The sequence below is a fragment of the Emydura macquarii genome, unplaced genomic scaffold (genome assembly GCF_026122565.2).
Source record: "Emydura macquarii macquarii isolate MOO-44397 ecotype Brisbane River unplaced genomic scaffold, CSIRO-AGI_Emac_v2 contig_760, whole genome shotgun sequence".
NCBI classification, from domain to species: Eukaryota; Metazoa; Chordata; order Testudines; family Chelidae; genus Emydura; species Emydura macquarii.
Genome location: NW_027130897.1, coordinates 155,797 through 171,522, shown reverse-complemented (window position 1 = coordinate 171,522; position 15,726 = coordinate 155,797). Strand labels below are relative to the sequence as shown.

Genomic DNA, 15,726 nt, shown 5'->3' with positions numbered 1-15,726 from the left:
GAGGTGTGGGGTGTGACCCTGTCTGTGTGCAGGAGAGCACAGGGTGGGAATGTATATGTACAAGCGTGTGCCTGTGTGCTCACACACACATAAGAACTCCTACATTGCCCATGGAGCTGCAGATGGCAATTCAGGCAGAGTCAAAGCTAAAGTTTACTTGTGAGATTGAAAGTTAAGTTTCAGTTTCATTTCCTGCAGCTCATTCTCCTTGCTACTGAAATTCAGGTGTCGAGGCAAACAAGTGACATCACCCAGCTAGCAATCCAGGCTGCATATAAAGGCAGCGTTGTCCTAGCAGACACAGTCCATTCCGGCCCCAGACAGAACACAGGCCTCGCCCAGAACCGGGCACCTCTACAACTTGGGAAGGAAAACAGTGCAGGGAAAGGAGCCTTCACCTCCCTGGCTGGGCTGAGGACAGATCATCGCAATGAGGTACGAGCACTCGGGTCGCTGGGCAGGGTGTGTGCATTTCAAGGACTACATTCAGACTGGTTTTGAACCCCGCTCTTTGCTCGTTTCCTGGGCTGTAAATCTTCAGCTTTTCACTCTCTGGGGCTGGGAGCAGGGCGGGGGCTAATCTCGTGTAATTTTGCATCCTGTTGACTCTCCAGGCTGGTGACCCACTGGGCTAACGTGGAAACTGTTTACATCTTCATCCTGCATGCTCACCTTGCTGTGTCTCTCTGGGTGGCACCCGCCCTTTGCCGGCTGTCACTCCTCACTTCCCTCTTAGCATCCAAGGAGCTGGGGAGAGAGAGAGCTCCTCCCCTGCCCTACTTCCCTCTTTTCTTTTTAAACCTAAACTTGGTCTATGACAAGAATAGGAACTGGCCTTTAACTATTGCCTCTACCCCTCCATGCTGCTCTGCACGAGCCTGACTGGCTGGGGCAGCGACGGGGAAGGCCGTGCCAATCAAACACACACCGTTAACTCTGATCCCTGCTGGGAGAGTTTGAGCAAATGGGCAGCTGGGGGCAGAACGGGACCAGCCCGGGAAGTTCAGATAGAAAACAGAGCAGCAGCAGGAGCCCCGAGCAACAGCACAGAGGTGGCTGCTGGGAGCAGAAACAGCTGCTTTCTTGTGAACATTCAGCCTGAGCTCCTGGTGCCAGCACCAGAGCAGAGCCCATGGATAGCGTGGAGTGAGCCAAGGTGGGGAGCGGGTTGCGGGGAGTGGGGGAGTCTGTGTGTCTAACAAGGCTTGGGGGGTGTGGTTCTATTTTCCACATGGGGCTTGTTCCAGATTTAGCTCTGCTCAGGGTTACCACATTTCAGGTTCCAAAGAAGAGGACACTGGGGGGGGGGGGACCCGGAGGGGAGCTGGGAAGTTGGAGGGGGAAATAGTGGGGGGAGCTGGACGAGGTACCTGTAGCAGGGGTGCACCGTGGAGCAGGGAGGCAGTGTCTCTCCCTGTCACGGTGGCAGGGGGCTGGCACAAGCCATGGACGCAGACACAGCTGTCAGTCAGCACCTCCTAGGGTGACCCGATGTCCCGATTTTATAGGGACAGTCCCAATGTTCGGGGCTTTGTCTTATATAGGTGCTGGTTGCTGCAGGGTCCTGGGTGTGTGTGTGGGGGGGTGCGATCTGGCAGCTGTGGTTTGCAGGGGAAGGGACCAATCAGGGGAATGGACCAATCCAGGCTCTTTCTGAGCTGCATCTTCTCTGCGCAGCACAAACCCCGGCATTGCCTGGTTTTTAAAAATCCGGCCGGCCACAGCAAGGACGCTCAAGAACGAGGCTGCGTCCAGGGAAATCCAGACAGATGATACCCCTCACTCGCACCCTGGTAGGAGGGTGGGTTGGTGTCGTGCCGAGGCACGTGGCTGGGACACCTCCTCCAACCAGGGCAACTCCCCACCTGACGAACGGTGGCAATGACACTTGGCATTTCCATAGCAACTTCTGTCGGGTCCACAGGTCCATAGCTGCAAACATGGAGCCTCGTCATCCCCTCCCCCAGTCAACTGGGGGTTGGGAGAGCTCGCGGTGAGAGGGAGAACTGGGACTTCAGTGCTATAGAACAGCGACTTTAGGTCACTTTCAGAGACCCCCCACAGACATGAGGTTTGACTGTTCCTGTTTGGCCCAGGTGTACGCACAGTGGAATTGATGGTGTAAAGCAGCCTGGGCTGTTAGCTTGTTTAGTTTTTTTGAGGGGGGGTGAGAGGGGAGGACACAAATCGTGCCGATAAAATGCTACAAAACCCACCATCAAATATTTCTGAAAGTTTTCCATACAATTTGTGACCCATCCAGAACGCAGACTGGTCTGGGATAAAGGTTTAATCAGCGTGAATGGGACACGGTTTCATTAACCACAAGCAACAAAGGTATGCAGGCCTTGCCAAAGGAGGGATGACCACACTGTGCCTTGTGGTAAAATCACCATGTTTTAGACAAGCTGCCCAGTCTAGCCTCTCCATGGACAGCCCAGCAAAACCGCATAATAATAGTGTATAATTTACTGCAGCCTTGATGCCTGTTGGAAGGCTGTGTTCTCCGGCCCGGTCGCTGCAGCCCTTCCTCGGGTCCTCGTTCCAGGGGAGGCCACAGCGCCTTCCTAAAGGGGGAACAGTTCGCTCTCTCTTGTGGGTCTTGGCCCAGCCCTCAGGCAGGGCGGGCGAGCAAGCAGTTAATGGCTCTGCCTTTAGGCAGGGTGAGCAAGAAAATAGTTAATTGCTCCGGTCCTTAGACAGGGCCGGCAGGCAGTGGTCCCGCCCTTTGGCGCAGTAGCGGGGAGGAGGCTCTCCCCAGGGGTGGCAAGGGAAGGAGGGAGGGGGGCGCAGGCCCACCCGTCTCCACTGCGTCCCAGCCCAGGGCCCTAGTAGTGGCAAAGGCATTACCACTGAGTCAGCGGGGCTCCTGCCGCAACACACCGACTGGGTTGCCCCAGATGCAGCCACTGTCTACGGCTGTCCCTGGGCTACTTCCTCCCTGCATCCCCGTGTACCTGACTCCTCAGGGTCGCTGGGGCACTCCGTCCAGGGTAGGCCCGCCAGTCCCTCCTCGTCCACCGGTGGCAACGCGGGGAGCTCCTTGGCGAGGGGCAGGTCCTCTAGGTCACAGGGCTCAGGGGAGAGCACGGCCTCAGGCAGCTCGTCCAAGTCCTGGCCCGACTCTGGGGACTCGGCGGCCGGCAGCTCCTCCAGGTCCCGTCCGGCCTCAGGGGGTATCGTCCACCCGGGTTGCTCAGGGGGCTCAGCCCAGTCCCAGGGTTCAGGGGACAGTGTCCAGTCCCACGGTTTGGGTTTCTCGGCTCAGGTCTCTCTGACTGGGTTGCCTGGTCCAGCTACAAGATGGCCCTATCCAGTCCCCAGGCCCGGGTTGGTCCGGCTCTGGCCTAGGCCTCAGCCGGCGGGGCAGCGCGTCTGTCTCCGGCGGTGGTCTTTTTCCACATTGAGCTCTGGGGCCTGTCTCTTATACTGCCCCTTTCTTGAGAGGCTCCGCCCCGCTGTGGCTGATTGGGCAGCTCGTGTGGTCCTATGCCTGCCCGGCCCTTGCGTTGCCGGGCAGACTGGCCTGCTGGCCCTACAAGAGCACGGCTGTTTGGGTGCCGGACAGACGGGTCTCCTCCTGTCCAGCCCGGTCGCTGAGGCCCTTCCTCGGGTTCTCGCTCCCGGGGAGGACACAGCACCTTCCTACAATGCCCTTCTTCATTTTTTGTGCAATTTGTATATAATTTTATAGACTCTGTGTCTCCAGATTCTATGGAGCATGTCCCTATAGTAGATGTTGCTATCCGTACAACTAAAGCTGTTTAAAAATTGCATGTGCTCATGTAATTTACAGATTTTATTGTAATACTTCTGCACAAAGGGCAGAGTTAAGGTTACAGGTGAAGCCTTCACCTTTGCATTTTCTTTATGCTACCTTATTTCTCAAATTTTTGGATGGATTGAAATATTTAGAGTTTTCCTTTCCCTCTCTGTCTTGTACGGTTGGATTCATGGTAGCTAGGGCACCTGGCTATACAAGTTATGGGAGATGGAAAACAGTGCCGAGAACATGTTTGAAAACTCTACATTGTTTCTGAAACAGTTTTCCTTTCACATAAAGAACACACGCTAGGCGGTATAAAGTTTAAGTTGACCTTCCTTTGGGATGTGATGTATGACTCACGGCTTTGTCTCCAAAAACAACACAACATCCAATTGCTGCTGATAAAACCTTTGTCCCTCAGCACACGCAACCTCCTACCTTCTGTTTGCCTAACAGTTCACTTCTAAATTGCTTTAAGTGCTCCAAATTCAGGATACTAAGGAAGGTGAAATCTAGACTTGGTTTAAAAAAAAATTGACAAGATAATTTTTAACTTTTTGTTTTAAAAAAAACAATGTACATTTTCCACCAAAAATGTTGAAATTTGAACACGATTTTTTGAAAAGATGAAAATCGCAACCAGCTCTAGGACTGGGCCATAAACAGTGGAGGGAAAAGAATAGATGAATATTTTAATCCAATTTTTTTGGCAGATCATTTCATCCCTATTTAAATGGTTTGTTGAAACAAGGCAATTCAGAACATTGACAGCAGCTCCAGTGACTAGTACGGCAGCTTGCAAGAGTCAGGTATTGGGAGAGGTGGCAGGGGGCGGAGAGGTAGTGGGGGGAGAGGTCTAGGAGTCCTTGATTGCCTCAATTAAGATTTGGGAGAGAGAATGTTTATATTCTGCCCTTCCTCAAAATCCCCCCATGACATTTCTGTCCTGTCTGCTGCCTGGAGTGGGCCCCGTTCCCATTGATACTCAGGGTATGTCCGCACTGCAGTTGCAGGTGTGTCTCTAGTGCAGACAGGAAAACCTGGGCCAGCTTTAATTTAGCTCGTGGGACTACAATGAGACGTGAACCTGCAGTGACACAGCTCCTGATGGGGGCTAAAAACGCTGTGTTGTTACTGCTGTTGAGGCTATGCTAGCTAGGTGAAAGCTAGTGCGGGTACGCCAGCCCACGCTGCGATCACACCTCTCACTGCAGGGTAGACACACCCTGAGGCCATTTCACAGCACGCTGGCAGAGTGAAGGGACCTTCACATTACACCCACTGTACGCTGCCAGAGGGCCGTGAACGAGCCTCAGTGTAAATGAGAGTCAGGCCCTTCGGGTCTCCTTTGATAAATGGCCCCACTGCAGTCAGTGCGAGATTCACAGCGTTTTTGTGTGGGAATTCCCTTTGTTTTGGGGCCTCTGTTTTGTGACTTCGTTCACGATGTATATTTTGGCTTCGATTAACGTACAGCAAACATTGCAGTCAACAGCTAACTTTGGCCTAGCGGTGAACTGCACAAAGTAACCACTGCTAAACGCTCCATTCAGCAGCTCTGGTGCTGCAGCGGCATTCAAACAGGGACATACATTCTGAACAGACACTATAGATTGTTTCCCCTCGCCCCCATGAGAAATTCTCCTGGCTGACCGACACTACTCCAGGGTGGCTTGCACTGGGTCATCTGGTTCTGCAGTGTTGATTTCTAGAAAACAGGAAGTACAAAGGATTTCACAAAGGTTCGTTTCAACCCATTTGTAAGGGTCCCAGGCCTCATAGAATGAGGACATTGACACTGAAATCCAGGCTTAGTTCTTTGTTTCCACTTAGCAATTTGCTCTTAACCAGAAAGAGACCGTGCCACTCTGTAATCACTGCCCAGGATTGTAGCGTGTAGTGGACATTCATTCAGCCCAGATGGTGTCTCATTTTCTCTTCTCTTTGCAGCACTCTGCGCCTGAAGGAGAAGCTGCAGGCCCTCCAGTGCCACTTCACCTGGGACTTTGAAATCAGAGACAAGGTAGATGCATTTCACATCCTGCAAACTCTGGCCGTGAGGATTGAACACACGCACTACCAGAACCAGCCCACGTTCCTGGCCATGCAGGCTTATCTCTGCCACCTGCAAGGACAATATGAAGACGCTCTGCAAAGCCTCAGAGAAGCCGAAGAGATTCTGCAAAGAGATCACCCAGATAATTTCTCCCGGCAGGTGCTGGTCATTTATGGAAACTACGCCTGGATCTATTATCACCTGACACATTATGATTTGGTCGAGCTTTACCTGGACAAGGTTAGCAAGATCTGCAGTGCCCTGAACAGCCGGTCTCCATATGCAGCTCTGATCCCTGAGATACGTGCACAGAAAGGCTGGTCTCTCCTGGCAGCAGGCTTCCGAAATGGCACAGAAGCCACAAAGTGTTTCCAAATGGCATTAAGAGAAGATGAAGCAAATGAGGAATATGTTGCAGGGTTGGCAATCACTGCCTATGCAGCATGGACTCACTCGCCCTGTTCTGTATATTGGGAAGCAGCCAAAAAGAAGTTGGGCACCATTATCCATGAACAGCAGCAGAACTATGAAGCGAAGGTGTATTTAGCCAAGATCCTTAAGACATCGGATAGACAGCAAGCGGAAACTCTCTTAGAAGATGTTGTTCAGAACAGCCTGAACCCTGAGGTCCTGAGAAATGCAGCCAAGTTCTTTCTACCAAAATTCCTAGAAAAATCAATTGCTATTTTACAGCGAGCAATATCGCTGAACCCCAATTATCATCTCCTTCACTATGACCTTGGTGTCTGCTACAAGTTACAATTGGAGGAGGCCAAATCAGGCAGAAGAGAAATATTGGCAGCAGCTATTGAGGCCTTCAAAAAGGCTTTGCAGAAAGATCCAGTCTCTGTGTTTTCAAAGCTGGCTTTAGCTGAAATGTACGGAGAAAATACACCTGACTATCAAGAAGAGATTTATCTCAATCTCATGAGTGAAATGCCCAGCCTCAGCAAGAAGTGTCAGCAGGCTGTCTACCGTCACTGGGGAGATTTCCTCTTCTACAAGCAGAAGTCAGTGCAGGAGGCAGCTCAGATGTACAAAGCCGGTTTTGTCATTCCAGACAAAACCCAGGAGAGACAACAACTGGAAAAGAGGTTGGAAGAGGTGGCAGCAGCATTCCAGCAGAGCTCCCAAACCACCGAGGCTGAGGCCATACATGACTTCATTCAAGAGAATGAACGTCCATGGCACAGGATGAAATCCACTGGCCGCAACAACAGAGCAGGAGACTGGAGATATAGACAAAATGGGGGATCCTTTCCCTTCCCTGGACACACCAAGGCCTCCTTCTGAAGTGAGTCACAGTCCCCACCTGTGTAACAATGACATTCGTATTGCAAGTGATTCTGGGTCCCCTGAATTGTTCAGACCACAGGCACATGCCGCTGCTGCTTCTTCTAACTGTTATTAACTCTGTACTGGTGTTGTGCCTAGGAGCCCAGACATGGACCAGGACCCCCCTGTGTCTGCCCCAAAGAGTCTACAGTCTGAGACAGGAAATAACAAGAGGGACCCAACAGACAGACGGGGAAGCACAAGGAGACAATACTGGTCAGTGAAATGGACAGGGGTCCCAGCACAGCAGCTACCCGGCCATTGTCAGGTGTCTGTGAGCATCACAGGAAATAAAGTTGAACTTTCTTCTAACAGCGTTGAGTTTCTGTGCGTGCACAGGTGCGTGCCTACAGAGTGTCTGTATGTTTATTCCCATCTCTGCTTTCAGCACCTCGCCCTGACAGTGACTCACATTTACACGGCACCTTTATCCCCAGCTTCTCTTGGATCTGATACGTTTTTACTTCACTTACAATAAAAGTAACTGAGAAAACAGAAATAAATCGGTCACTCTGGGTTGGCCCGGTGCTTCTCCTGCCCTTAGACTGCAGCGGGGTGAGCAGCACTCACAGACCCCCCCGGCACGTCTAGGTCACAGCAAAGCACCGCGTCAGGCGCTCACAGAACAGGAGCCAGGCTGGAGTTTCAGACGCTTGCTTGGGGGAAATGGGTGTCTAGATTTGCCAAATAGCTCAGCACCCAGCAGCTGCCATTGTTCTCAGCTGGGGTCAGAGAGCCCTGCATTGTTCTCGGGGGCGGGGAGGTGATGGAATCCTCTATTGTTCTCAATGAGGTGCGGAATTATCTCCATCGCTATCAATGGAAACCGCTAGCGCTTTGGAAAAGCAGCCACAGAAGCTGAGGCAGCTCAGGGGAATCTCTGGGGCCTGCTGGGCACTCAAGGCCTTGCCATAAAGGGCAACATCTGGTGAAAGGAGGAGCCATATATAAGTATGTCCCTTAGCAGTTAAACAGTGTACCCCCAGACGCTGAAGGATAACTTCTTGTTCCCATCACTGGTATCTCTGTGCAGCTGCAAGCATGCATATTGTGTGTACAGTCTTGTTATGTGCCGTGGTTTGCAGAAACTGAGACATCCGCACGGTTACGCAGCAGTCCTGTTCATCTCTGCCAGCTGGAAGATGTCATGCTACAGGGGTCAGAATAGCCAAGTAAGCAACTGAAGCTGTGCTCGACCTGTAGGACCATGGTCAGGCAACTCAAATTGCACTGGGCCTCCAACATTCCCCTCTTTGGGGTCCGCCAGAGCTCAATAGGCCACCACGACGACTCCTTGATACACCTTTTTGATTATGGCTCCCGGCACCCCAGCCGAGGTCCGAATGATGAGTGATTTTTTTGTCGGCAGGGTATATCACAGAGCGTCGCTTTATTTGTATACGGGGTGGGTTTTTTAGTTACTTTAGTGATTTTTTACTTTACTAAAAGTATTTCACTGCAGCCATTATAGAAAGTATTTGAAACACGCACACGAGCAGAAGGGGATGCAATGCTAGATTTAACATTTTAGTGGCAGTGGGGGACCATGCCAGTAGGGTTATTTGACCAGCTGTGCTTTGTGGCAGCTTTTGCCCCATTTAGGATTTTGATTATTTTAGTTTTATTATGTTTGATTATTAAATGTATGGTTTGTCATTGTTTTTGAACGTGTGTAAGCAGGGTTGTTATCTTTGAATGCGTTAGCATGCGTTGTACTAAATTAATATTGATTTTTAATATTATACGTTGAACATTACAACATTAATATTTACTATTAATAACTAAAATATACTTTTAATCTTTTATAAACGATATTATACAATTTAAATTCAACAACATTGCAATAACATTTGTTTTGGGCAGGATTAACCTTTTTTAAAAAATAAATTTTATTAATTACAACTTGGGTACGTTGCGTGCGTACACAAAAACAACTTTGCTTAAGATACACAATGGTAGAATTAATGCTATTATTGGGTAACAAGGTAGGCCTGGACTGTGCATATGGATAAACAGGGGTTAATACTCACCCTATGACAGAAAAGTCGTGTGTTCCATAGATAAGTGTGTTCAGGGCACATTGATTGCTCATTTATGCCACCCCAGGCTCCACAAACAGTCATTGACGGCTAAAACGTATGGGAACATCCTGCCTAAACATTCTGTAACTTAGCACATTATGGCACATTGGGGCCCTGTTTGTTTAAAGTCCCATGTATGAATGTTTGGGAACATCTTGAACCTTTTTTGTTGTGAATTGTGAGTGTCTAATGCCTATTAGGAATGTGGTTGATATGTAAATCATGAAGCAATAATAGTAAATAAGGTTGATGGTAAAAGTGTTAGTAGAATTAAGATTCGTATTAATGTTGTTATAGTGGTATGAGGATTCCACTGTGATATGTGTATTAATTTGACCATGTATTATCTAGATAAAATAAGAATGTAATTGTTTTAAAAGGAGTTAGCTTGTGTGATTGAGGAGTGAATGCAGCTTTAGCCCAGAGACAAGAAGATGAGGAGGCAGTGGCTTTCAGTCTCCAAGAGCAGGAGGGAAAGAAGGTGCTTTGTTTAAAGAACTTTTACAACCCAGATGGGCGAAGATCAAGATAACCTGGGAACACAGACGAGTGAACACCCAAGGACAGGAACAAGAGGAAGTGTGAGACAGGAATGAAAGGATAAGAGAAAGCTGTCACGCTTGCAACATCAAGCGTCATTGATGATGGCATCAAACAAAAAACAACCTGACATAGCGAGATCCATAGACCCGAATGGGGGTGGATAACTCTAGAAATGGAGTGAAGAAAACAGGATTTTGGGTTCGTTCTGCAAACTCCAAGGAGCATCGTGTCGTGACCGACAGAACCCGGCTCCATCCTGGTGTCCGATTCACCTGGCCAGTGAACCGGTTCGAGCAACACAGAGGCTGGTAATTATTTCCCTCCTGCAGAACTGTTTGTGAGTGTGTGTGTGTGTGAGTGTGTGTGTGTAGGCAATTGCTTTTTAAAATATTTTCTGTATTCATAATAAACACGGCATATTGCCTTATCCCCTGAATAAGATCCTGCTATTTATTTCATAAGTATAACAACAAAACACACTGACAATTTTATATATTTAAATTATTTTTTATAAGGGTATATAAATTGTGTTAGTGGTTTTTTATAAATATATTTTAATTTTGATTTTAATATTCCTTTACGTGTGTAGTTTTGTAACCTAATTGAGGGTTTTTAAAAAAAAATGTATGTTAGATGTTTAATAGGTTATAATATGTTAGTTTTTTCATTGAGGCCTAGGGGGACAACTTTGTATATGTTTATGCAAACATTAGATATTGTTATTACATATGCTGTAAATACTTGCCTTTGGACATTTATTGTGAAATTTCATATTTTTTACTAATGACTTAAGGCCTTTTTTTGGGTGGTGGCATTATTTTAAATTAATTTTTTCATTTTATTAGGTAGGACTTTACTAAGTCCTTGTTGGATGATATTTTGGCTTATTTTTTGAGCCCAAAGCTGTGCTTGTATGCAACCTAAAGCTTTGGAGGTAGCATTTATTATAATTTTTCTGAGGTTTAATAGGCTTACGTGTGTTTTTTATTGTTAATTTTTTAGGGTATTAATATATTTAAGTAACTTTTTTTTATATTTTAAGGCTGAATATGTGTGCACTATGGGATTTGATAGGGTGTTAAGGCTTTTGCTTAGGATACTTAATTTATTTGTTAAAACTTTTTTATTAATTGCATTCAGCACTTTTCCTGATGCTTTTATATTTTTTAAATGTTTTTAATGTTTTGTTTGGGATGTGCATGTGTGTTAGCACTGTGTGTTAGGTGTTTATTTAGTGCAGCTATTTTTGTACTAGGGGTGTTACAAATGGTGCACAATGGGGATGTAGGCAGGCTATGTTAATATTTTGTATGTCTACATGTACTTTTATAAGGTGTACCTTTAGTACTTGGCTTTTATAATTTTTTTTTTAATATTAAGTTTTTAATATTGTATTTTTTGGGCTTGGGAGCACAATGTACAACTACACTTATATAGGTGTTTATGTACATTACTACATTTGCAGAGGGATTTACTAAAACCCAATGTGGATAGTATATTTTTAGTTTAATCAAAGGTGGGGGGTTTTTTATTAGGTGGAATATTTTTATGTAGTAATAGCTAAAATCAGCTGTGTTATAAATTACTTCAGACTGCTTTTGATACTATAACAATGTGTTGTTTTGGGTTTTTTTGGTTTAATTTATTTTGTGTAAACAAATCAAATTATTTGGGCTGGCTTTTTTGGGGGGGTACTTATTTTGGTGACATTGAGAGTTGCTTTTTAAAACTACAAAAAGCCATTATTTTAAGCTTGAAAGCATTTTTTTTTACCACATGGTACTGGGCAGGGGTACTATTTTGCAATAGTTCTTTGAGATTGCACCATTTTTTTTGTTTACGCTAGCATAGCACAGCAAACACACAAAGTAAAACTACAACAGCAAGCATACCATACAACTTTTTTTTATATTGCATGTTTTGATTTTGTGCCTCCCATGCCATTGTGGATTTGTGTGATAACTATTTACAAATAAAACACACACAAGAAAGCGGGATTTCTAGACTTCATTAGTATTAATTATTTACAACATATATTTCATTTTTATATTTATTGTTATTTAGTAGCCTGCAAAATTAAATGGCATAAGAGAGGAATTGTACAGTGATATTTAATAATTCCTTTTGCTTGTAAATTTTGTTGGTCTTGCGTTAGGAAGGGCTGACTTTATTGGAGAGAGAGGGCAATTACACTTAGCACCCTTTATTCTTAGGGCATACGAGGCCTGGTTGGCAGCCGTAGGTGGTTGGACTTTTGTGTTTTTATGTATTAAAGCTATAGTTTATTTAGCTAATTTAGGGCTGTACACATGCCCTTTTTTGATTTTGTTGGACACTATGTACTTAAGAGGGGTGTAGGCTGTTTGCAAAATAATTGGAGCAGAACCAGTAAGTTAGTAACTAATAAGTTACTGCCAGTGCCCCAGGGTCCATACCTTTGCCAACATTTCTTTACAAAGGGTAAAGGGAGTCTTTGGCCCTTTTAGTACTTAGGAGGCAAATGCCACTGGCTTCTGATCAGGGGCCCCTTTTGGCTTAAAATAGCTCCTATTCCCTTTGGAGAATGAGCTAACTGCAACACAAATGGTTTGGTGTTACTCAGGTATGCTAGTGCAGGTGCAGAGATTACCGCTTGCTTTAGTTTTAATAGGGCCTGATTCTGTTCTAGGCCCTGCTTTTAGGGTTTCTCCCTCAGTAGCGGGTATAGTGGCTGTGACTTTAAGGCAAAATTCTCCACATAGTTGCGGAGCCATCCTGTGAGACCTAAAAAGGATCGCCATGCAGAGACATTAGTGGGTGCTGGCAGTTTACAAATTGATTTTCCTTTTTGTGGATTAGGGGTAATTTTTTTTTGTTTTAATACTGAACTTAGGTATTGGACTTTTTGCTGACACAATTGGGCTTTTTTAAAATTAATTCAGAAGCTTGCTTGCTCAATCAGGAAGATTACTTCATTGAGCAAAAGCGGCTGGGCTTTTTGGGTTACAGTTTAAATGAGAACGTCATTTACGTAAGAGATAACATTCATTGGTGCTGTGCACCTATTTTATAATTTAATAACATGGGCGTGGCAGATCATGGGGGAGTAATGTAGCCCGTGTGGAACATGGGTGAATGTGAGTTGACGGTCTCTGTAGGTAAAAGCAAATTAATACCAGCGATTAGAATGCTGAGGAATAGCAAGGAATGCATTTGATAAATTTAATACTGAAAACTATTTAGCTCCCATACCTATTGCAGCCAGCACTTTTGGTAACTTGGGGCTGTCTTGGGTGTGCATGTATTTAAAGCCCTGTAATTTACTGTAAACTGACAGGTTTTTTTGTCCGCTTTATGGACTGGCTATGTGTGGGAGTTGTTTATGCTATTAGTTTTTATTAGCACTTTTTGCTGCAAGAAAGCGGTTATTGTGGGTAACATTTCTTCCTTAGCCTTCTTTGGATATTTGTACTGCTGCTAGGGTGTTGGATCAGGTCCTACAATAAGAACACAGACATCCACCCGGCCACAATTCAATTTATTTTTGGCCCATGCTTGTGGGTGTGCTTATACTATATTAACAACATTTATGGGATACTGCTTTAATGCAACTGAGAGTGGCTCTGGTGCTTCAAGAGCTGCCACCCTGGGTGCAGCTGCAACAACTTTAGGAATTTTTAATTGAATATACAACACTTAATTAGCTAAATTAACAACAGCCTGAGTTTTAAGCATACAGCTTATGCCCAAAATAGCTGCTTTTTTAGCATGAGCCAAACTAAACAATTTTGTTTATGTTTTTTTTACAATGGTGTAAGCAAGGGGACGAGAGAGGGGCCTATTTACACTGGAACTTTTAAACTTTTTTAACCTCTGCTGGTGATTTTTCTTTAATTTGACTGTTGCAGGAGCTAAGCTGTCATTAATTAATGAAATAGCGGCACCAGTATCTACAAGCATATGCTGTCTGAACGCCCCCTGTTTAAAATCCACCCAGATAGTGGCTCGTCCCCATTTATTTGATATGAAAGGTGCTGCCTACATCAGGTGACTTGGGGATGCCTGGCCTCCCTATGCCTCTGAGGGCTTCCCCTGAGTGGGCGGGGTCAGCCATTGACCCTCATTAGCACGTTTCTTTGGAATGTGAAACTTTTTTGTTGTTGCTGATAAATTAGGTCAGCCAGCTGCTTATCTAATTTGCCATTAGTTACATCTTTATGGGCATACTGAAGAACTCCATTCTACAGTACTCAGCACAGGGGATCGCTCCTCCTACAGCCTTGCCCTCGGCCGTGCCCTCTATTAACTCCCTCAGGGACTAAATCACCCTCCTTGCTGCTTTGATTCTGAAAGGGGATCTGAGCAGCCACTTTTTTGTTTGTTTGTGCAGCAGCTTTTTTTGGTGCTTATTAGGGAAGGCTTGACTCACTAATCAATGAGTTTGCCGAACTCTCTGTAACAGTGCCTTCCACATCATCGCCGTTAAATTCAGAGCATCCAAAGCAACTTTTACTTGGGGACATGGCCCTTCTATGAAACAAGTTGGAAAGTTTGTGTCCATAAGGTTTTGACCTTCCTCCTCATGCCCCATAGCTTGCCATAGGATCTTTTTATGTTGTAAGTAAGCATCCAGGCGTTCCCCTAGGGCTTTGCCACTCCAAATGAAAATGCACCTCAATGTGCTTGCCAGGATCTACTACCTCAAAGACATTTCTTATAAGGGTGCCCCTCTGTGCTCTTTTTTTTTTCTTTGTATATTTACCGGAAGTCTTTTAAAGATGTCTAATGGGAGACCTTTTCTTAAAAGCAAGGCATAATCACTAGAATTTAACTGAGGCACTGTGGTAAGCTGTGCAAACTCAGGGGTGATGTTTCCTAAAGGTTTTTTCAGTGCCTGCACTTGCTCAGGTCTCAGTATTTTATTTACTTTGGTGGTAGTATGGGTGGTGGGTTTTCTTTTGTTTTATATATATTTTCTGGTCTTTAAAATACAGGAGCTATGGGCACACTAACCCGTGGCATATCCCACTCAGCCAGCTGCTTTACTATCTGCCTGACAGGAATATAGGAGAAAGGATATTCTATGCTTTAATCTGACGAGTTTTTATTCCACACAGCTTTTGCATAACGGAGAGCTGACAGATCAAAGTCCTGCATACCATCACTTTTTGCAGTGTCACAACTTCCGTCTGCCTGCATGGCAGCAATAATTCCCTGAGCAGCATCCAGGTGCTTTGTACACTGAGACACCTGCTGCCATCAAACTGCATGGGACTGCCCTCGGTTTTCCTTTTTTTTTTTTTTTTTTTTTTAAGGACAATGCATACCGCAGCTTGCGCATCTTTACATTTCGCTTTTTAGATAGGGGCTGTTTTCTCCCACTGTCTAGCTTCCTCTTTGTACCCCTCTGCATTGTGCTGAGAGTTAGAGAGCAAATTAGCCTGGGTAAGACAGTGGGACACTGAAGATTCATATGCTATTTTCAGTTTTTGTACTTGGCTTTGTAATTGTTCATGCAGCTCCTTGGTTTTTTTGGCTAACTTCCCTAACTCTTCAGTAAGGGTTTTAGATACTAAAACAAGCCCATGTAAAGCAGGCAAGCGTTTTTTCTTAGAATCTGGCTTTGTCTTTATGAATTGTTCCTAGTGGAGAATCAAGTCTGCATATGCCGTTTTACCCCTAAATGCTCCTCCAGACCGTGGGTTGGTTTTTTTGGCCATTTGCAAAAGCTTTTATATCTGAGACTGGTTCTAGCGAAAGGAGAACGGGAATGTCAACCCCTCAACCACCTGACTCACAACACATTCCTGTAGAGGACATCATGCCCTCTTCCTGAAGCCAAATATAGATACAGCTTCACGGAGAACAATGCCAGAAAGGTTGCCACCCTGCTGACAAACAGTGAGAGAAACCCTGGCACCGTATGCCTCAAAGATCATCTCACTCACAGCTGATCGAGCCCACCC

At 45.6% G+C, this 15,726-nt stretch overlaps 1 protein-coding gene across 1 annotated transcript; it reads left to right on the top strand.

Moving 5' to 3' along the window:
* Positions 1 to 316: 316 nt before the first annotated feature.
* LOC137149510 (interferon-induced protein with tetratricopeptide repeats 5-like) lies at positions 317 to 10,214 on the top strand. The gene is made up of 2 exons (XM_067543007.1): positions 317 to 435; positions 5,717 to 10,214. Exons 1-2 carry the CDS (start codon positions 431 to 433, stop codon positions 7,113 to 7,115), a joined length of 1,404 nt encoding a protein of 467 aa, XP_067399108.1. The 5' UTR covers positions 317 to 430; the 3' UTR covers positions 7,116 to 10,214.
* The last annotated feature ends 5,512 nt before the right edge of the window (positions 10,215 to 15,726 follow it).